The sequence below is a fragment of the Ptychodera flava genome, chromosome 5 (genome assembly GCF_041260155.1).
Source record: "Ptychodera flava strain L36383 chromosome 5, AS_Pfla_20210202, whole genome shotgun sequence".
In the NCBI taxonomy this organism is placed as follows: domain Eukaryota; kingdom Metazoa; phylum Hemichordata; class Enteropneusta; family Ptychoderidae; genus Ptychodera; species Ptychodera flava.
Window position 1 is genome coordinate 21,645,107 of NC_091932.1, and position 22,389 is coordinate 21,667,495.

The 22,389-nt window shown below is 37.6% G+C and overlaps 1 protein-coding gene across 1 annotated transcript; it reads left to right on the forward strand.

Moving 5' to 3' along the window:
• The first annotated feature begins 778 nt into the window (after nucleotides 1-778).
• LOC139133250 (radial spoke head 10 homolog B-like) lies at nucleotides 779-20,054 on the forward strand. The gene is made up of 18 exons (XM_070699761.1): nucleotides 779-1,041; nucleotides 1,148-1,223; nucleotides 4,078-4,146; nucleotides 4,896-5,069; nucleotides 6,641-6,847; nucleotides 7,137-7,313; nucleotides 7,819-7,972; nucleotides 8,777-8,901; nucleotides 9,848-10,034; nucleotides 11,061-11,175; nucleotides 11,839-12,013; nucleotides 13,231-13,392; nucleotides 14,574-14,738; nucleotides 15,692-15,850; nucleotides 16,554-16,647; nucleotides 16,902-17,030; nucleotides 18,545-18,699; nucleotides 19,304-20,054. The coding sequence occupies exons 1-18, from the start codon at nucleotides 782-784 to the stop codon at nucleotides 19,484-19,486; spliced, it is 2,766 nt and encodes a 921-aa protein (XP_070555862.1). The 5' UTR covers nucleotides 779-781; the 3' UTR covers nucleotides 19,487-20,054.
• Nucleotides 20,055-22,389: the final 2,335 nt, after the last annotated feature.

A 22,389-nucleotide genomic window follows, 5' to 3' on the forward strand; every position in this document is an offset into this window, starting at 1 on the left:
TGAGTCTGTAGAACGCATCGCGTCCTTTTTATTCCGGAGTAGAACCATTGCATGATTGCCGACAATAACATGATGACTGTACATACAAAACGTGGGTATGAGGACACACCATTGGCTCTAAAGCATAGTAGTCAAAGATAGCTAGACGTGTAGAACTTTCATCAAATGGAAACAATGTCTTCCCTTCTATAAAGATTTCGCTAGAAGTTGCAAATACGACATATTAATGATATACGGGTAAGAAGGAAGAGAACAGAAAAGGCAAGAGTTATTCAAAAAGTGTGATATTGTTCAATTTCCTCCATGTTCAAACATTCTGCCGACAAAATGAAAAGTCATGGATATAAAAATTCTCAGAGGTCAAAGATAGGCTGGGCATAATAATTGGCACACATAAAGTAGCTGCATATGTTAAACGTACATGTCGTTAAAACAAGGCTATTCTCAAACTTCAGAAGAGTATAAATGTTTACTTTACTTACCTGGTAACCTGCAATTCATCAAAATGTGATACAGAGGTGAACGAGACAGACATGAAGATCACAAATCAGAGAGAGCAAAGCTAAAATGTTGAACTCTGAGTCCTAGCCATTATTCATTTATGTGCTTGTCAAAAGAATGATCTATCTATCACAATAAATTCTATAATAAGGGAAATAAAAGAAGAAAGAAAGAAAGAAATGCCAAAACATGTGGTCCAACCAAAATGAGTGCGGTACCTGACAAAACAAACGAAAGCCTATTAATATAGATAGAGGGCGCTAGTTCCAATAATATGCAAATGAGACTGGCTGCTGTTGACAACACTTCCAACATGGCAACTAAGCCGAAAGGTGGTAAGGACAAAAAAGGCTCGAAGAAAGAGAAGGTTGTGGAGGAGCCACCTCCTCCTGTCGAAGAGAAAAAGGAGGAAGAGCCAGAGGAGAATGCCGAGGAAAAGGTACCGGAGGAACCACCTCCACAAGAAGAAGAACCACCGAAGGAGCCTACCCCTTCCCCGGTGTACGACGAGCCAACATTGACAGAATTGATCGTCGAGCAGTAAGTCTGTCACTGAGATTCTGTGGATTTAATAGGGCTTTGAACACTTGCATCGTCATGGCTTAATTTTTGAAAATAAACATACATTTTATCTCTTTTTTTGTAGTTATGAAGGCGAGAAATCCAAGGGCATGTACGATGGTGAAGGGGTGGCGTATTTCAGCGGCGGGCACGATTACAAGGTAGGTGTACCTCCATTATGCATGCAGTGGACTTTGATAGTAATATAGCCGGTTAGATGTTAATGTTTGCTCGTTGCGGTTCATTTTCTTTGAATATTTCTATAAGTTTTATAATTTACATAATTTTTTTCGCTATTTCAATCAAATAACCTGTTGTGACTTCTGTAGAATGGTCAATAATAATGAGTAACCGATTGGTAGAGCACTAACGTGATAGCGTCGGGTCCCTAGCAACTGTTGAAATCCCTGACCCTAACGTATGAAGTACGGCTAGTATTTAATCGGATTCGAACCCACAACATACGGCATCAGTCGCCTAGCTGAGAGGCCATAGACAGAACCGCTCGGCTAAATCTCCACTCCCAAAAAAGAGTGGTTCAATAGCCGGCTAAGTTAGTCCGTGGGCTAGAGGGGGTCTACGTGCACCCCCCCACAGGATAACAAACCTGTATTTTTCAGAACCCTTGGGATCCCTAGAATACGAAATGGAATTTTAACAGAAAAAATATAGGGACGCAATAGCTGTTATGGTCATGTTTTGAAGGGTACCGCAAAATCACGATTTTTCAAGCCAAATGCATTTTCGTCAAATCTGTCTTCTTGTAAGTCATGTGCTGAGCTCATTTTTTAACATAACCTCACTTGTTTGGTATCATTAGAAAGGGAATTTATTCCTCTTTAAGATGACATATTGCACTATGCAATATCTTCTACAGTTTTTGTCAAATATAACCAAAACTTACCCCTTACCCCAAAATTTAACATTACAAATTACAGAAAATCTCAAATTCTATCATTAGAAAGATAATTTACTAATCGTTAGAATGACATATTGTAACATGCAATATCCTCTATAGTTTTCATGATATATAACCAAAACTTACCCCATACCCCAAAGTTTACATTGAAAATTTCAGTCATAGCTAAAACCAAATTCTACCGTTTTTTTAGCTTGACACAAAAAATCTGGCCGTTTTTGCTATTAAATCTATTCTATTTGATACAGGGACATGTCAGAAATATGAAATAGAAATATGAAATATGAAATAGTAAATTATCTTTCTAATGATACCTAACAAGCCAGGTTATATTCAAAAACAAGCTCAGCAGATAACTTATAGGAAGACATGTTTAACAAAAATGCATGCAAATCTGCTACACTATGATTTTGCAGTACCCTTCAAAATATGACTGTTACAGATGTAGATTCCCAATATTTTTTCTGTTAAAAGTCTATTTCATATTTCTGACATGTCCCTGTAACAAATAGAATAGATTTAATAGCAAAATGGCCAGATTTTTTGTGTCAAGCTAAAAAAATGGTAGAATTTGGTTTTAGCTATGACTGAAATTTTCAATGTAAACTTTGGGGTATGGGGTAAGTTTTGGTTATATATCATGAAAACTATAGAAGATATTGCATGTTACAATATGTCATTCTAACGATTAGTAAATTATCTTTCTAATGATACCTAACAAGCCAGGTTATATTCAAAAACAAGCTCAGCAGATAACTTATAGGAAGACAGTTTCAACAAAAATGCAGGCAAATCTGCAACACTATGATTTTGTGGTACCCTTCAAAATATGACTGTTACAGCTGTAGATTCCCAATATTTTTTCTGTTAAAAGTCTATTTCATATTTCTGACATGTCCCTGTATCAAATAAAACAGATTTCAGACAAAGCATTGCATTTTTTATTATGCCTAGCTAAAAAATTGGTAGAATTTGAGATTTACTGTAATTTGTAATGTTAAATTTTGGGGTAAGGGGTAAGTTTTGGTTATATTTGACAAAAACTGTAGAAGATATTGCATAGTGCAATATGTCATCTTAAAGAGGAATAAATTCCCTTTCTAATGATACCAAACAAGTGAGGTTATGATAAAAAATGAGCTCAGCACATGACTTACAAGAAGACAGATTTGACGAAAATGCATTTGGTTTGGAAAATCGTGATTTTGCGGTACCCTTCAAAACATGACCATAACAGCTATTGCGTCCCTATATTTTTTCTGTTAAAATTCCATTTCGTATTCTAGGGATCCCAAGGGTTCTGAAAAATACAGGTTTGTTATCCTGTGGGGGGGGGGTGCACGTAGACCCCCTCTAGCCCACGTACTAAGTTGTTACATTTTTCTGACTGAGACCGCTCAACACGTTGTAGAGTTCGTGAAGCACTCACGCACGCATGCTCACTATCATACATCGCACAGTGACATACACACTTTATCGAAGCGAAGAAACGAATTTCATCGCTTTAACTGGGCGAACGATAACCTCGGGGACAATTCTGTCCACCAGCAGATCACATCATAAATCGTCTCGAAACTGAAAGATTCAAGGTTTTGCTCTATTTCTCACGTGAAAGGAAAATTCTCTTTCAAGAATAAGAAGAGGATTTAAATTTCTTGTGCTTCACAAAGCTTTAAGTTGTTTAACACAAGAAGAATAACATTAAAAAAAGTGATGTACAGTCTGTCTGTCCCCGAGAAGTATGCACCATTCCACTTTTCTTTGAGTTTAGTCCTGCTGAAATAAGGAACAGAGTATAGTGTTACTTCAGGTTGAAGTAACACACTGAAATGGGGAACGAGGTATAGAATGATTTCTGGCTAAAGTAATATCCTGAATTACAAAAAAAAATCGTTTTAAAGTTTGATGTACATACAATATAAGGCGAGAAGCATTGCCAGTCGGTTCCTCATCTTCGAATTCCAAATTTTGTCGTGACTTTCAACTGCTATGCATACAGTATGTGTCAGATACCAATTGTAGACGTCAATCACCTTTCCTTCACCCAGATCATGATTTCACACCTCAACATGATTTTCTGTCAATCCCATTCACAGGGACAGTTTTCTAAAGGCAAAATGCATGGAAAAGGAAAGTACACATGGGCAGATGGAGTTTCATATGAAGTAAGTTGTTTTTCAATTCCTTTTATAATTTCACTCACTTAAATTTTAAATATTATGCTGCAGCAGTGAAATATTTCAACTTCAAATCCAATTTGTACTTTTCCCCCTATGATTGGATATCAGAGGTAGTTGTTTTGATTAGTTTGGTACATGTAAAAGTGAATTTAAATTTTGTCCAAAAGTTTACATGTACACACAGATTAAAGGTAGAAATTTTGATGCATTTGTCCTTTTTAAGGTAGTACATGCCTTGAAATTGAAGTGCCTAAACATTTGCTGAAATTTTTCTCGTGGAAGCTGGAGACCATTCCCTTTAAAAATCAGGAGGAAAAATCAGTGGTCATTGTGCAACATTTGGTAACAGAGAAACAAAATACCCAACATATACCAACACTTGGTGTTCAAAATGGCTGCCATTTTTGTGTAACTCTATAGAGAAAAATACAATTTTTGATTTGCAAAATACTAAGATTAACAATTTTTCGTACTCAAAGAGCTTTAAAATGAGCCCCCCACAAGTGGTAGACAAAAAAAAATTGTACAAGTTTGAAAGTTCAAAGTCTATACTGGAGGCACATTCTATTTCTATCTTGATTTACCAACTCTTATGGTATATCACAGAGCCAAAGTATAGTATTACCAGGGTTTTAGCATGACAATGCCAGCATCCATGGACATGGGTGTCCCAACTGTTTGAATTTGCTGCACATTTTTTTTCAGTTTTAAATGTTGACACTTTTACTTTTCAGGGTGACTTTTCCGAGAATCGTATCACTGGAAGGGGTCTGTACAAGTGGCCCGATGGCAGTACCTATGATGGGGAAGTGATGAACGGATTGCGTCACGGCCATGGCACTTTCCGTTGTATAGCTTCACCCTCGTCATATACAGGTCAATGGAACATGGGCAAAAGACACAGCACAGTAAGTTTCTTACTAATCATTTAAAGACAAGAAGGATTTGCTTTCAAAAATGTTCATGCCCAATTTTTTGTCAGGAAAGATTAGCAGCAATCTTCCATGTAAATTTGAAGATGAGATGTTAACCTTTTGAGTGCCAAAGTCAGTTTTTCTCGCCATCGATTTATGAAATATGCGCCAGTCAACTTTTTTCAGAGTTTTGCCAAAACTTTGATTAAAGACTATAGCCAATGAAATTTCTTGACCATTTGGTCCAAAATTATCAAGAAGATAATAAGATTGCAAAAAATTCATAAATATTGGTAAAATGTTGCACTAAAATTTTGGTGGGATAAATTACAGCATTAGGGTTATATACATGGTACTGTGTAACCTCCTTGATTTTGCCCAAACCCATCGCACATATCAATGGTGACTGTAGACCTGTTTATCAGGAACTGTGGGTCAACAGGTTAAAAGTTATCTTAAAACTATTTATGAGGTCACTATCTCAAACTTTTGCTGTGGTGAAAACTCAACTTTTGGCTCCCTAGCACACTTGCGACAAAAGCTACATGTATGTAAGGTTGTGACAATTCTAGGCAAAACACTTTGTGTCCAAATGTACGCGCGACACATTTACTTCAGCTAGCACCAGATCTTCAGACACAAGAATGACAAAAGCTTCATCAAATTTTTATCAATCAAATAACCTAGTGTATTTTTGAATACCTACAAGGCTGTCTTATTGATAATATGGCCTAGTCACTGAAACTTTATGTTGGGAAATTGTCATGGTGAAATGCATATAGATTGTACACCATACAGACTTTATGTTCTAGTCTAGCCTGTGAAGTTTGAAAGCATGTTGCCAGCAGGTAATGTTTGAAGTAACTTCAGTACATTCAGAAACAGAATAGATAATCTAAATCCCTATCAATTCGTCTATGCTGTTTATTTTAACCCTTTCACCACCATGGTTTCTCCCAAATCCATTGTTTTCTATGGTAAAGTTGGACCTGTATACAGGGAACTGGGGTGAAAGGGTTAAATGGGATGTGTAGTTCAGCCTCCTTCATCATAGATAAGGTACAAGATTCATGTAAGTTGGATAAAGTATAACGCAAATAATTTCAAAGAGTACTTCTTTGGCCTAGGATATGCAGTTTACTTTTCTGCAATCACAGGAATAGCGCTGTTCACGGTTACAGGTTTGTTACTAAATAAAGCTGTATGCGCACGACATCCGACACGCAGCTTGAAATGCGGACAAATTTTATCAGTGTTGCATGGCGTGGCTGTTTTTGCAGCTTGTACTCCTAGTCGTGAATATATTTTTTTAGTATTCATTGTTACACCAGCAGTCGCCCACTGAGATGTATTTTCGTCGTTCGTGCATGCGTATCTTTCAAAAGCGTAATCTAAAAATGCAGACAAATATTTATTTGTGCATATAAATGAGAGAACAGTGACGTAAACTGTGAATGGCCCTATTCAAAACCTTGATCAATCTTTAGTAATATATCATTAATGTTTTTTTTTAATACTTTGATTTGAGAATGAATGCCCTGTGTATATAATGATTTGATTTGCAGGGCATTATGAGGTATGATACTGATGGTTTGTCCTTCTATGAGGGAGACTGGGTGAATAATCTACGCCATGGTTATGGTGTCCGTAGATACCGATCTGGAAATGTCTACGAAGGAGAGTGGGCCCACAACAATAGACACGGCCATGGAACAATGAGATGGATTGATCTTGACCAGTCTTACTCAGGACAGTGGGAGAATGGAGTACAGGTAGGATGGGTTTTGTACATGTATATGGCATACAAAAAAAAAGACAAAAGAACAAGTTATCTCTTCAATGAGGGCGCTACAGAAAAAATGAAGGCATATCTAATGAAATGTAAAAGCTGTCAGAACGCTTTTTCAAGCAGTTTTGCTTGCACCACATATTTGAATAACTATCAAAACTTGTTATGAAGAGGGCATATCTTCATAGTTTTTTTTTGGACAATTCAGTAATGCAGTGATTGATATAGATAAATGATGAGATTTATAATTTCTTTCCAATTTTTATCAACAGCATGGCCATGGAGAGCATACGTGGTACCTAAAACGAGTCCCTGGCTCGCAGTATCCACTCAGAAACCGATATGTCGGTGACTTTTTCCGTGGAATGAGGCACGGTAATGGAACGTTCTACTATGCCAACGGCGCCAACTATGACGGAGAGTGGGATAGCAACCTGAAACAAGGCAGGGTAAGGTCAAGGTCTAAAACCACTTCTCACTGAGAGTCGTTTCAGTGGTATGAGTTATCTTTACTTACAAAAATACTCATAGTTTTGCTGCTTTCAATTATATTCAACTCTGTCAAACCGTCATCACAGTAATCAATTTCAAATGAAACTAAGTTGTTGCATGAGCTATACTTTGTTTGGTGTTTCTTTTAGTTTACACTGCATTCACTGAGTACTTTGACCTCTAACATTGAAAATGACCTTTGACATTCAGGGGCGGTTTGTTTTGGGTAGTTTGCCTGACTGATCAGTAATAGCCGGTCATGGTGAACACAACCAGTGGTCCATTTCAATTAATTTTTAAAAATTTATTTCTGTAACAATATGGATTATTCCCAGTAAACAGAAGTTCTTTTTTTTTGCATTTTTATATGTTATACCGGTTCTATGAAGTGTTCCTGTGCTGAAAAATAAATATATCATGCTATAGTTTTGATATTCAATTATGGTACTCTTGCCATCACAGGGGAAATTTACCTTCAAGAATGGACGCATCTTTGAAGGAATGTTCATCCAGGACAGAATGCTGGAATACCCGCAGTTCAGAATGGATGGAATGAACACTCCGGACATCTCTCAGATCCGCACACAGACTCCGGACATAGTGGCATCTGCACCTGGTAAGTCCTATCTAAACCAGTGTTGTGTTCCATTGACCGTCCCTTTTAGCCTTGAAGTTTGCTGACCAAGCGATGAAAATTCAGAGCAGGTAAGATGCACTTTGCTCAAAATGCATCATTTAGAAAGAACTTGCTGACAGCATTTACCAATCACTTTATATTTGGTAAAGGCAATTGGTTATTACACCAGTCTTACTTGACTCAAGAGAGACCAGGGACTATTGACAGTCCCCTAATTAAATCTCAGATCTTGATTTCATTGCAGAATACCATCTTCGAAGGATGGACTCAAACCACCTATCATTGGGAGTTAATTTATTTAACCCTTTGAGTGCTGTAATTTTTTCCACCAAAATTTTAGCATGAGTGTTTAAGTAGTGCACGCCTCAAAAGTGAAAGACTGAAACTTCACTCCAACTTCCTCAATGAAACTTTCACTGTCTCATTCTCTTACCAAATCAAGTATAAACATCAGGCGTCACTGGGCAGTTTGGTATCAAAGAAACAAATTATTTAACTTTACCAATATTTGAAATTCAAAATGGCTGCCATCCTTATGTTAACTCTCTTGGAGTAAGGAAAATGCCGCCTTTGTTTTTCGAAAATTGTTTCAGTTAACATGGGGATGGGGAAAAATAAACTTTTGAATTTCGAAAAACTAAGATGGAAATTTTTCTAACTCCAAAAGCTTTAAAATGAGCCCCCACAAGTGATGGACCAGAAGTATGGAACAGAGAGTCTGACTGTCTGTCCCAGAGGGGCATTCTATCTTAACTCATTAATTTCTCTATTTTGTTGGTATAGACGCTGATAATATTTCTGTTGTGAGTAACGAGAGCAGGAACACCCTTGGACCAAGTCTGACCTTGGATATTGATCACCTGCTGAATGAATTCAGTGAAGATGAAAGAGAAGAAGAATTGAAACAAGTGAGTTCATCAGGAGTTCAAAGGTCACAATGCAGTGGGACAGTTCTACTTATTTGAACCTTTGAACCCGTGTTTGTTCGTTCAAACTTAAGGGTGATGGTGATATTTCTCCATCTCCACGTTCATTGTTGTGCTATATCCAAAGATGACAAATGTGAGAGCATTAATAGCTATTAAAAATAATGTGTCACTGCATCAGATTGATATCTAATAATACATGTAGATGATTACTTGTACTTGATTGTACCAAGAGTCCGTCAATTTAAAAGTTGATACAACCATACATGTAAACTCTATCTATAGTTCCATACATATATTTTGTAATGTAAATTGTAATATACGGTACACTGTAAACTACAGTTCATAGGAGATACAGTGGTTTGTGTTGAACTGTTGGCAATATGGGAACCTGAGATACTGTCTAAATTGCAGAGTTGCCGACACTGTCAGGTGTAACTATTGTCTAGTGGTAATATCAGTCGACCATAAAGAAAATCAACTCTGCAAAAGTTGAAACATTGTCTGGAAGGAGGTCAGAGGTAGTCAAACCAACATCACACAGCCACACACCTCTCGGAACCGTCTGAGCGGATCAAGTGATGTAGTTTTGACACTGTCTGACCTCCTTCCAGACAACTCATTGACACTGCAAATATATTAGGAAACACTGATCAATACATTTTGCCTCATGTCAACTTTTCTAAGATGAAACGTTACGCTCAGCGACGAAACGTTACTTTCAAGCACACTGCGGGCAGTTGTATGGGACTCGCATCTGACAAATGCTCAGATTATGACCTACATGTACAGTTGCCCTTCAAACTTGTGTGGCCATCGATCAGTAGCTGACGCTATCACAGTGTCCGTAAATTTCCTCTTGACAAATGAATCATGTTGCAGAGAGAGAGGTTTAAAAAATCTTTTGTTTTTATTTTGTCCAATACAGGTTATGTTTGTGATCTTGCGACATATTACCGTCCTCAAGAAGGTTTACAACTTCTACGCTGGACTCGGTCACGAAGCGTCACCAGATAACACCTTTATCATGACAAGGCTGCAGTTCTGGAGATTCCTCAAAGATTGTCAGTTTCACCACCAAGAGGCAACCCTGGCTGAAATGGACAGATTGCTAGGTCTGTGTTGATTGCGCCCATGTTAGTTTCAGTAGCAATATAGCAGGACAAACGGGTAGTTGTGGGTTCTTACGTCATTTTTGCGTCACAGTTTGGTGAAAACAAATAATTGAAGTTCGGATTTTTCAACCACCAAACCATTATTAAAAGTTTCAACGTACATAAATGAAATAACTTTTAGTTCTGCTTTTTCCACACAATTTCCGTATCATTCACTCATCTGGATCTTATGATCTTTCATTCATCTCACTCAAGTGCGTTTCACCTACTGACGTCATCCCTCGGTCAAAAGTACATTCACCGCAGGCAAATAAGTTCCACTCAACGATCACTATCTTTCGAGCTACATGTACACAAATACTTACTTGTGTGTTTGTTCTTTCATGGCTAGATTACTCTGCAACTGTCCACTGTCTGGCTGCCACATTCATTTCACAGAAACATTGCAAAGAATACATAATTCTGCAGCACGGCTGCTGTATAAAAGCCAAAAAAATCCTTCAACTACATGTACTTCTGAAATCACCCATTTGTCTGCCCATCACATCCTGCATAAAGTGTACAGTTGCAATGATTTATTTCAATTCAACAGGGAACCACAATATCTCACTGATCATCTTCACCAATATTGTCCTTCAAGACAACTTTGCTCTTCCTTCCTTCTCAAGATGCCACCAGCTAGCAAAAAAATCATCCGGAGAATGATCTTTCTCTCACTGTCCAGTCCCGCTTCTTAGTTACTAACATCTTTCTGTCATGCTCTAGAGACTTATCAGTTTAGACACTAGATTACCTTCTTCTCCACCTTTATACAGCAACTAGAGCTTATGGAGATAAGGGGCTTGGAAAATCTCCTGTGTTACATAAATATTATCATTATTATCATTATCATAATTATCATTATTATTGATGCTAATGTATTAACAACGTGTACAGCACACACTTTGTTCTGGCAATATACCTGCACCAAGGTAACATTGCTTTGTTTTTTGATCAGGTAGTTAAATCTATCAATTTCTTCTGTAGCTGTTACAGGCACACCAACTGACATGATCCATTCACCGCTGAATAAATTACTGATGAGAGAGTTTCTCAACCATGTCATCACTCTGTCGTACCATCTGTTCAATGAAGAACACCCGTGAGTATACCCAACTTAGTTTTCTTCACATCAAACTAAAAGAGAAATCATTTTGTGTAGGTGCATACTAGCTGTATGAAGTTCATGAATCTTGAGCCATCAAGTTCAAATGGAACAGGATAGTGTGAAGTTCATCTATCATGGACAACTGTGTCAGCACTGGTCACTATCATTCTGTTTAAAATTTCTTCAACATACCTCAGACTGTAGTATAACTGCTGTACCAACAACACTGTACATGTAGATAGTGAAAATGTATAGGTAGGACCTTGCTGCAATTTTTGATGCAAAAAATTGATCCGTCCCTCAAGAAGAGTGTAACATTACAGCACTCAAATTTATAGCACACAACTTGGTCAAGATGTTAAAAGAGCTAGTTCACAGTATACAGTGAATTCATTTTCAGCTGCTTGCGGGACAAAATGATTGTCTGTTCATCATTTTGCTGTCAAGGTTTTCCTTATCAATGAAAGAGGGACCAACTTTTCCCTCTCTCTTTACCCCAGTCCGGGACAGTCTGAGAGGATTTAAATTGCTAGCTACATGTGTATAAAAAATGCTGAATGCCAAAGATGCACTTGTCAGTGTTGGTTTAGTTGATGGTCCCCCTCTCTCTCTCTCTCTCTCTCTCTCTCTCTCTCTCTCTCTCTCTCAAAATCACAGTGGCAAGGGCGGCATACTAGCATGGTGTTTATCCACAGCAATCCAGAACCATATCATCCCACACGCCTGCACAGTGCAGGGAACATTCCTGTATGAACCCAGGAAAGCTGTCAATGCCTTGGGATACATGGATAATTGCTGGGAGATATTCCAGTGTGCATGTCGTCTTAGAAAGGTACCAAATTCTCATCAAGTTCATTGGGATACTTTTTTTTAAATCAACTTCTGTATGTGTGTGTTTTGTTTGAACTGTAGTGATATATTGTGTCAGTACTGACTGTCTGACATTCATTTTCTTATGGTAGGACGTGCCTCAAAATTGAGAGACTAAAACTTCTGCCCAAAGTTTCCTCAACTAAACTTTAAACCATTCCCCTTTCAAAATTAAGAATAAAAATTGGTGTCACTGAGCAAAATTTGGTTCTAGAGAAACAAATTACTAGTACTTACCTTCACATGAAATGCAAAATGGCCACCATCCCTGTGTTAATTCTACGGGGTAAATATTAAATTTTCGATATTCACAAAACTAAGCAAGTTAAAGCTATAACAAGTCCGTGAGCTTTAAAATGAGTCGCAACAAGTTGTAGACTTATAAAATATTGTAAACAGTTCAAGAGTAAATGACTGTTCCCAAAGCGCATTCTATTTAACGGGAAGTTACAGGACTGTAGGCACACAATTAGGGATTACTGATGTCGCAGCTATTTGCATAAACTGGGTAGGAGTTTTGGAAATATAATTGCATCGCTTTGACTGTATGAGAAATTTGAATAATCATGATGGGCACTTTCATGACATATGCAAAGAGAAGTCAAATGGTCGTACAGGGAAACATTTTGAAACATATGCGTTCTCCAAAAAAATTGGAACATTTTGTTAGTTTATTTTCGACTCAAGTTAGTCGCTGTATTCCGGTATTCACAGACATCATATGCAAGATTCAATTTCAGTGACAATGCATGCCTCCAACAAGGCAAAACTATAGGATTCTGGGACCAAACACGACACATCCGATCAGTGTAGCGTGACTTTTTTACATTTGCATAGATTTATGATAATCTGGCTTTTATAGGGGAAGTTCCTGTTTAATGATGTATAATTAACATGAATAACAGTAACATGCGAATCAATCTAAATTTGACACAAAGGTCAGCACATCACATTTTCATGACTGTCTGGTACTTTTATGGTACGATTATTGCATACATTGTTCAGGGACATTTCATCATGTAAACACAATTTAAGCAATTTTTAGCAGAATGATCAGCTTTGAGTATATTATTGAGAAATAATCCAAAGAAATGTCAAAAGATAGTGAGTTCGTCCCTTAAATTGTTCTTTGCAGTTGATGAGATATCAACTTCATTGATCCATTTTTTTTCGTGGCAGTATTATCCGTACGAGCCTTCACTGAAGATGAGGGGATTTTTGTTTCTGTTGAAAGATTACCGACTCATTAATGAAATACTGACACCTAAACACATCCTGAAGATCCTGGCGGCTGATAACCCAACAGTGTACGATGGAACTGACTGTAATCTTGAGCTAGAGGTAGGTTAGGTTTTCCTCCTGTAGATTTTGCAGTCAAAAACAAGAAAGCAGAATGAAAGTGTGGCTACAATATCAAATGGATATTCAGCCCTAAGGAACAAGCATTAGTTATGGAGGTTGGCGTTGAACCGTTGGCAATACGGGAACCAAACATACTGTCTAAATTGCACACTTGCCAACACTGTCAGGTGTAACGATTGTTTAGCGGTAATATCAGTCGAACATAAAGACGTCAAGTCTGCGAAAGTTGAAATGTTGTCTGGAAGGAGATCACCGCGTAGTCAAAACAACACCACCAGATCCACACAAACAACGTTTGCAAATGATGCGTTCTAGACAGTTAGTGGGATGTGTGGGGATGTGTGGTGTTGTTTTGACCACACTTTACGTCCTTCCAAATAATGTTTCAACTTTTGTACAATTAAAGGCCAATGAGCTGCAACTCTGCGAAATTTGTCCAACCTCAAGGTGCATGTACCTGCAATTTCCTCAGATATTCATTGCAATCTGCAAATTGAACGATACAGTCATTAACTATGTCTCAACAACATTTGCTTCTGGCAGAATAGGCAAGAAATTGAACAGATTTTGTTCATTTTAGATTTCCCGCTATTTTCAAAATCTTGCCATGTTATGTGAAAAACGGAGAACCGTTTGTCAAAGTGGAGTGAATCCCTTTCCCGTCCTTTCAGTGAGTTGCACCATGCATGTTGTATTTGTAAAGATTCAAATGTGTACATGCACTATTTACGCTGTTTATCATGTAGTAGTTGTATGGAGGTGGCCATATTTGGGTGCGGCACCTGTTTATTATTTGTCTTACTGAAACCTCCCCGTGCAGTCTCACTCAGTGGATAATTATACTTGAGTAAACATCTCTTAGTAAGAACATTTGTATGAACTAATTTTGATCTAAATATAAAATCATGAAAACAGTTACAGCTCATGTGCCTTTAACTGCTTCGGATGTTGCTATTATTCCATTCTTTTTAGTCCTGAAATAAGCTTTCTGTAGGATCAGAACAGCATTTCATGTAGGTCGTGGTTGCAGAAAGTGCGCATATTATACACTAGATTTTTCAGCAGCTCCCCTGTTTTGTCCTATGTACGTGCATCAATACTCACTCACTGTCACTCAATACATTCTAAAATCCTGCAATTTTTTTTTTTGCAATTCCCAGATGACCTTTTTGGAATTCTTTGAAGCACTAATTGGCTGTGCGGAGGTGTACGTCACAGAAGAGATGTTAAAAGACCCAAACACTCCCCGACCAAGCACAGTGATGTCACATGTACACACCTCATTTAGCACCACAACGCAGGCGTCAGCTTCCAGGGCTAGTGGGGTAAGTCATCGCTGTGTGATGCTTAACCCAACAGAAGTTTACCTGCATTCCCATTGCTGCATTCCATACAAAAATATCTCTCACAAGTCCTATGGAATAAGGTCCCACAAAAATTCAATGGGACTCCTGTTTGACATTGTGGGATTTCAGTGACAATGTCTTGATATGCCGGTATGTAGAAGATGTAGTCTGGTACATGTACGTCCGTTAGAAACTCCATACATGTAGCAAACTTTTATTAGGACACTTTTCAGTCACACTGTAATGCTTTAGGATTTATATGAACTGTGTTTGTAAGTGTTTTGTTAATTACAGTCAGTTGACATAAAGATAATCTGTTTACTTCTTGTCTGTCGTTTCAACACAAAGTTATATGCGTACCTGTGGAACTATGAACACTATGGAGAGATAAAATTTTGAAAGATACAATATTATAGCGGATTGGATATAAATTGGAACTCAAGTTCATGTATCCCCAAAGTGAGCAGCCAGTGTATCTTGCCTTTAGTTACATGTAAGGCAGAATGCACGTTATGGACAGATATTTGCACTCTCAAATTTTTTACAATATTCTTTTGGCCTACCATTTGTAGGGGGCTCATTGTGAAGCTTATGGGAGTAAATAAAGTTTTCACTGGCTTAGCTTTCTGAAAATTAGGAATTTTGTTCTTCCCAGTAGAGATTAAACACATGGATGGCAGCTATTTTGAATAGCAAATTTTGGTAAATATTGAGTAATTTGTTTCTCTAGAAACCAAAATTTGCATGGCAATCCCCAATTTTCATTCTTGATTCCAATGAGGATGGTTGAACGTTTCCTTTGGGAAAGTTTGAGAAAAAGTTTAAGTCTCTCAATTTCGAGGAGCCAACTACCTTACCATACAGTTTGCCTTCCCACCATGTTGTTTAACAGATTGGAAAGGTGATTTTTTGTAATATATTTTTATAAACAGATAATTGATGACACCAATGATGACCAGAATACGACAGGTGGGGGATCCCCTCAGAGAATGACAATGTCACCGGAGACTGGATCCCCACAGCTCAGGGCTGTCTCCTCAGCTGACATGACACAGAAACTGTCCACAGATGTGTCGTCAACCAAGCATGAGGTGAGTTCAAGATCATTCAAATTTAAGTCAGCATTGTCAAAGGACAAATACATGAAATAGTGAAGGAGACAAAAAAATCTTGAGTTTATAAAATCAGTGCTAAGATAAGACCAAACCACCCAAGGTTGGTTATATAAATCTTTACTGGCAATATATATCATTGTGTAACATATAAAAACAAGAATAGCAACAATAAACCTGTGCTGAAACTGAGACACCTCCTGGGGATGGACATTTGGGCTACGTAGACAAGGATGGCAGCCTTCTCTTATATAGTTTCAATGTCAAAGTAAAACAAGTTTGAATAAGAAAAATCCATTTTGTCTAGTGGTAACAGATGAAATCACCTGTTTGCATTCAACAAAATAGTAATTGTTGACACTTTTGCAGTTATGTACCATCGTTATTCTGTACACTGAGTCATTTTATGCAAGTATTCCATGTTATCTGACGTCACAAAAAAGTGACAGTGTCCCTTGAATACAAAATTTCAAGGTAAGTCATGTATCGTTGGTGTATCAGACACGCTTCTCTTATTGTTTTGTGGTGTTATAATTCCTCTTTTCTCTCAGTTTTTAGCCTAAAGCTTGTATTATTATTGTAATGTACTTTTTTTGTGAGTAAAATCATCAGTTAGTGAGTACATGGATTAGCAGACATGCGTTTCTCTGATCCTATATGCGTGTAAACTTTGACTTCACAGCCCCAAGGATCAGCTGCCGTGAGCACACACACAGACTTGCATCCAGGCAGCTCTCACACACATACTCAAGACACAAAGGCAGCTTCAAAATCAGGTGAGTTTAACCCCCTTCACCACAATGGTTTAGTCCATGGCCACTGTTTTCAGGGAATTAGGGTGAACAGGTCAACCCTTTGAGTGCCAAAGTCAATTTTTCTCACTTTACAAAATATACCTAAGCTAATTTTTGTCAGATTTTTGCCTTCAGTACTTCAGTTTCATCAAGATGTAGATTCAATCTTTACAAATTTGCAGCAACATTTGGGGTGAAGTTACCAGTCAGTATATGTTGTGGTTTCCCTATTTCAGAGCCAAGTCTTGACGCCAAGGGAGCACAGTCGTCTCACAGTCTGGTCACGGCTCAGTCCTCGGAACACCCACCTCTATTGCAGTCTATGCTGTCCATGGGCGGACAAACAGACATGGATGCAGATGAAGGTATGATAACAGCATGCAAACCTTGCAAATATTGGCACAAACTATTGTTGCCCGTACAAAGAAATGGCATGAAAGTGTTCAGTTAGAATGTGCCTGTGGGATAGACATTCACACTCTCTAACTTATACAATACTTTTTGGTCTACCACTCATGGGGCTCATTTTAAAGCTCAGAGAGTGAATAAAGTTGTGACTTGCTTTTCAACTTTCGTAGAGTCGATTTATTTGTGGTTCACTGATATTACCGCCTAGATTCCTGTGACCAATGATCACAAGAACGAAATGAAAATCCTGCATACAGTTTTACTGAAATCCATTTGAAAATATTAACGTATGAAATTTGAAATTTTTGTAATTGTGCAATTCAGACACATGTACAAGAAACGATTAGAAACTTATATACTTTCTTTGATGAAAATAATTCAAAGTATATTTGCTAAAAGTGGAATTCTTTGTAATTTTATGAACACTTTTATGCAAGAAAAAAGAGAATGTTGTACTGAAATAAAAATTCTCGTAATTGTACAAACACTTGTATTAATTTATTGTTGTGTAGGAATTGTGACAGGAGTAATACAGCAACTTTTTTGCACACTGATTAGTATCTTAAAAATGCAGGTTTATATTGAGTTCCATCAGCAGCAACTTTTTTGCCTTTCGTGATCTTATTTTTAAACCAAAACAGTTTGTATAATGTACTAACTGAAGGAAATATATATACAAATATTATTAACTAGGGACGGAAATTGGATGTACAGGTTTCCACAATGTAAAAAAATTGATGGTTGTTCCACACAACTACATGTATGGCTGCCTCCATGCAAATGTGCAACATCCCCCAATCCCCCCCTCCACCCAAAAAGTGGACATAGTACAAAAGCGAATTCGAATCATCACAGAAATGACATGTTGTTGTCTATTATATCATACCAGTATACTGATGGTGCAAATACAGCGATCTGATTGGTGGAGACCCGAAAAGAACCATGGTATATTCGCGATATACCACGGCTGGCATATGCACAAGCTCTTGGCCTGAGAAAAAATCCATTTTTGATGTTCCACGCCAGAATTTCAATATACTGTTATGATATAATAGCAATAAATCACACCCCGCGACAGTATACCACTCGATTTTGACCAGTTCACTTCATATATGCACACGCCATCTCTCGTGCGTATATTTCATGAACTGGTCAAAATCTCGTGGTATATCATCGCTGGGTGTGCTTTATTGCTTAAGTAGAACATACCACAAAGGCTCCCCTCCCACATATCTGTATTTGTAATATGACAGGTTTTTGAAAATTGCAAAAAACTTTCTGTAAAAACTATAAAATTATGTTTTCTGCCACAAATAATTGTCTTTATTTATCAGTAAAATGCTATTCGATTTAATGGGTAGAATTCAAAGAGTATCTGAGAAAAGTGCGTGATGATGTTTTGAAGTCAATTTATTATAAATGGATGCTGGTCATGGGGTTTTGACAACTTCCTTCTTTCAACAATTCACAGAGGACTTAGAAGAAGAGGTGATGGACGAAGACGTGAGGCAGTTCAACTTCTGGACACATCAAATTCACATCTTCTTTATTCGTAAGCTGTTCCCTGCACATGAAAACATGGAACAAGTCAAACAGAAAAGGCAGGAAATCCGAGTTGAAAAGCTGGTGAGTTTTTGATCAAATGGTTTCGCTTCTATCCGTCCCGTGGTATTTGAGCATAAATATTTACATAGACTTTGATCAAACTGTTTTTTTGATTGAGTTGTGTTTGTGGCTGGGGGGGAGGCAAAAATTGAAGAGACACCACTTGCGTCAGCCTCAGATTCTACATTGATTTGTGGATATTTAGTCAAGAAGATGAAATGTTACTTGAAAAAAAGTGTAGAATGTTGTGTGATTTCTGCAATGCACCATCAAATAGAGTTGTCAAGATAGATAAAAGAAAAGGAATACTTTTTTTATTCTGAGTGTGAGAACCGTCCCTGAATTATTTTTGTTTCCTTGCATAAAAGTTATCATGTTCTCTTTGTCATACTTATCAAGTTTGTAGATGGTGAGTTTTTTCATTAGATTGTATGCTAAAATCAAGCTTTTGAAAAGTTATACTTGTGAAGAAAAAAAAGGGGGAAGCCAACAAAATGAAACTTCAGAAATGTGTCGAGGTTTAGATCTTGTTTGTGTTGGTCTGTGAGCTCCACTCAAATACTGGCCACTCTTGAACACGTTTTGCCATGTTTCATTCACCGGAGTCTGTATTTTGTGTTGACAGGCTGCCGAGATTGCAGCACAGAAGCTGAGAGAAGAACAGCGGAGACAACAGGAAGCCAGGGAAGCAGCCAGAATCGCTGAAGAACTCGCGGCCAAGGAGAGAGCCACATCTCAACTCTCTGAAAACACAAAGGACGGAGATGCAGAGACAAACACAAGAACTGTATCAGAAGCTAAAACATAATTATGCGATCTCTCTCAAACATCAGACAATTTTAACCCTTTCAACGCCATGGAATGACCCAATCCCCACTGTTTATTATGGTAAAAATTGACTTCTACACATGTAAATGGGGATGAAAGTGTTAAATTCTTGACAGACCACAGCATCAAAGAACTTGAAATGCAATTTCTTTCACTGTTACCAATGGTATTTCTTAACAGACTCTGTCATTTAGTGTGCGCATAAATGCTTGTTCAATTTCGTAAATTTACAATATATATTAGATACAATTTTAACTTACCTTAAAATTGTGCTCATACTATAATTGTTTGCGGCTGATGACAGTTTCTCCATTGTTGGATGATGAAGCAGTTTTATCAATTTGAAAACTGGTATATAGTTAATGGTTTTCATTTATATTTTAAACAGTTGCCATTTATGAAAACTGTGTAAACATATTGTATGTAAATGTATAAGAAATACATGTACAGTGATTTTGCAGTGTTATGTGTTAGTGATTAAAGCCAAAATGTCAACATTTATAATAAAAGTTTTGGTATTAAATGTGAAATACACTACACGTCATGTAGGATCTGTTTGTATCAGCTTTTTTCATATCTGTTGTCTGTGTGTATATGTATGTACAGCATATTTTTATTTCTGTATGTCTAACAGGCTGTCTGTCCACAAGCAAAAATATGAGAACTGAGCACTCACTCCGAGGAATTGTGTGTGTGAATGTGTGATGGACACAACATGTACACTGGTTTAAATCAGTTTGAAAGATGGAAAAATATGCAACCAAAGTGCAAAACCGGAAAATTTGACAACACTGAGTCTTTAATTTGCAGTGACCTGACATCGGCGAGGTTGCTCTAACATTGCATTGTACACAGACAGAGTACTTTACTCCAGTGCCCAAGCACAAAACCCAAAATTTTGGCTCTTCAATGCATGGTTGTTAGTGGTTTTTGTATTTTCAAAGCCTGCTGAATCAGGATCTACATGATGCCACCCTGGCATCCCCGGGTGGCATGGCATCCATGGGTATTCTGACATATTCAAGATGGCCGCCAAGATGGCCTCCCAGACAAGTAAAAGGTCATATCTCGAGGGCTCCATTATTGCTGTGTACCTACAATGATATTCAGTTCAATATTTTGGGCAGACATCAACAGTATTCTATTTTCTGGCATTCTGGGTGACAAATTTTACAGTACATTTTCTGTGAATTTTAAGTGATATTTAACCTAGTGGCATATTCCAGTTAAGCAATATAGCCAGTTGTCCTTGTCATTCCAGAGTCTTCAATATCGATTCGATATGGATCTGAAGTTTAATTATTCGTACACTAAAAACGTTCACTCAGCAAAAGAACATTAGAAAAAGTCATTGTCAATGACATTGTCCCCTCCAAATACAACTTTGTCAATGTACAATAGTAACTTAATTAGTGTAAAATTGTGATTGTAAATGCAGTTCTAAGTCCAGAAGTGCCAAATGGGCAACAAAATGTTTCGTTTTTCCCATTTAATGGAAATGGTGATATATCCAGAAAGTGCCATATATTCATTCAAACAAATAGGATCAGAACATGGAAAATACACAAACGGCTTTTGGGGGTGCTATCACATACGACCTTTCATGACTACTTGACCATGTTCAAAGTGTGTGTACTGAATGAGGTGGACTTGAATGTGCCTGTGGCATGCTGGAAAGAGAATGTTAAGATCAGATGACACTGGTGGTACTGAAATAGTCCCAGGATAGAAATTTAGGCAAGTGTCTTGTAAACATGTGGTGGACATTTTCCATACAAAGTGGTCGTAGGGGGCGCTGTAATCTGTGCAAGAGCATCTGGCGTTGTGCCTGCACAGTGCTCAAAAGTGGTGTGTTGACAGGTTCCCTAGATCTTGTAAGGACTATGGACCATACTGGAAAACATGGAGAGACAGAGCTACCAGGGAAAGATTAGGAAAAGTGGAATTCCACAAGTTAGGCATGTGTAAAAGAGAATGAAGCGGTCATGGACCTCAACGGTTTTACTCTTAAATATGATATTTAGTCTGAGACGTCCTTAATTATCGATACAACAGTATAATCTAAGTATTTATCATTTTGCATCATACCGAATGGCCAAATACTATTCTAGATGGTTTTTATAGCTTACCATGCGTGTAGCGAAAACACAGTCAGAAAGGGTAGAGTTGGCGATGGAGTCTTTGTTTTACTTAGAAGTTGGTGTTGTGTAGGCATCACAAGATTGTATTTCGATTTACGTCTGTGTTTCTCATATTAGATTGTTATACATTTGGTTTCCAATTTCCAAGCAATGTGATTGTAGAATGTGTTTACTTTCCTTAAGAGGGTTTAAAACGATAAGTTAAAAGCTGGCAAATCCCCGGGCCTAGGTGGTATCCCGAATATAAATTTTTATCGAAACGCAATGGAAACCAAGTCTAATTACAGTATAGATTTCATGTTCAATGCCATTTTCGACTCTGGTGTTTTTCCAAGCGGGCGGAGTAAAGGATTAATTGTACCATTTTCATAAAGCGTCAGTTTACAAGATCCTTGCAACTTTGGAGGTATCATTTTATTTAATTGTTTAAGCAAAAGTTTTACTTTTATCCTAAAGCAGAGATTGGTTAAATAAGCAAAGTTGTATCACTGAATGCCAAGCTGCATGGCTTTAGACGTGGTTGTAGCACCATCGATAATGTCTTTGTTTTGCATATTATGGTACAGAAATGTCTTTAGAGGTCAAAAGGTCGTTTCTTTGTTTGTTAGTAGATTTTCCAAAGCTTTCGATTCAGTGAACAACAATCTTTTGTTATTCAGACTTTGTCAAGATGGTGACAGTGGCAAAATGTATAATATTCTAAAATCCATGTACAAAGAAGTCAAATCTTGTGTTAAGACTC

Bases quoted from the DNA above. Each gene is read 5' to 3' on its own strand.
- LOC139133250 (XM_070699761.1), top strand. From the start codon at position 782: ATGAGACTGGCTGCTGTTGACAACACTTCCAACATGGCAACTAAGCCG. The intron at 12,014-13,230 runs GTACCAAATTCT...TTTTCGTGGCAG, and splicing joins GTGCATGTCGTCTTAGAAAG to TATTATCCGTACGAGCCTTC. The intron at 17,031-18,544 runs GTATGATAACAG...AACAATTCACAG, and splicing joins AGACATGGATGCAGATGAAG to AGGACTTAGAAGAAGAGGTG.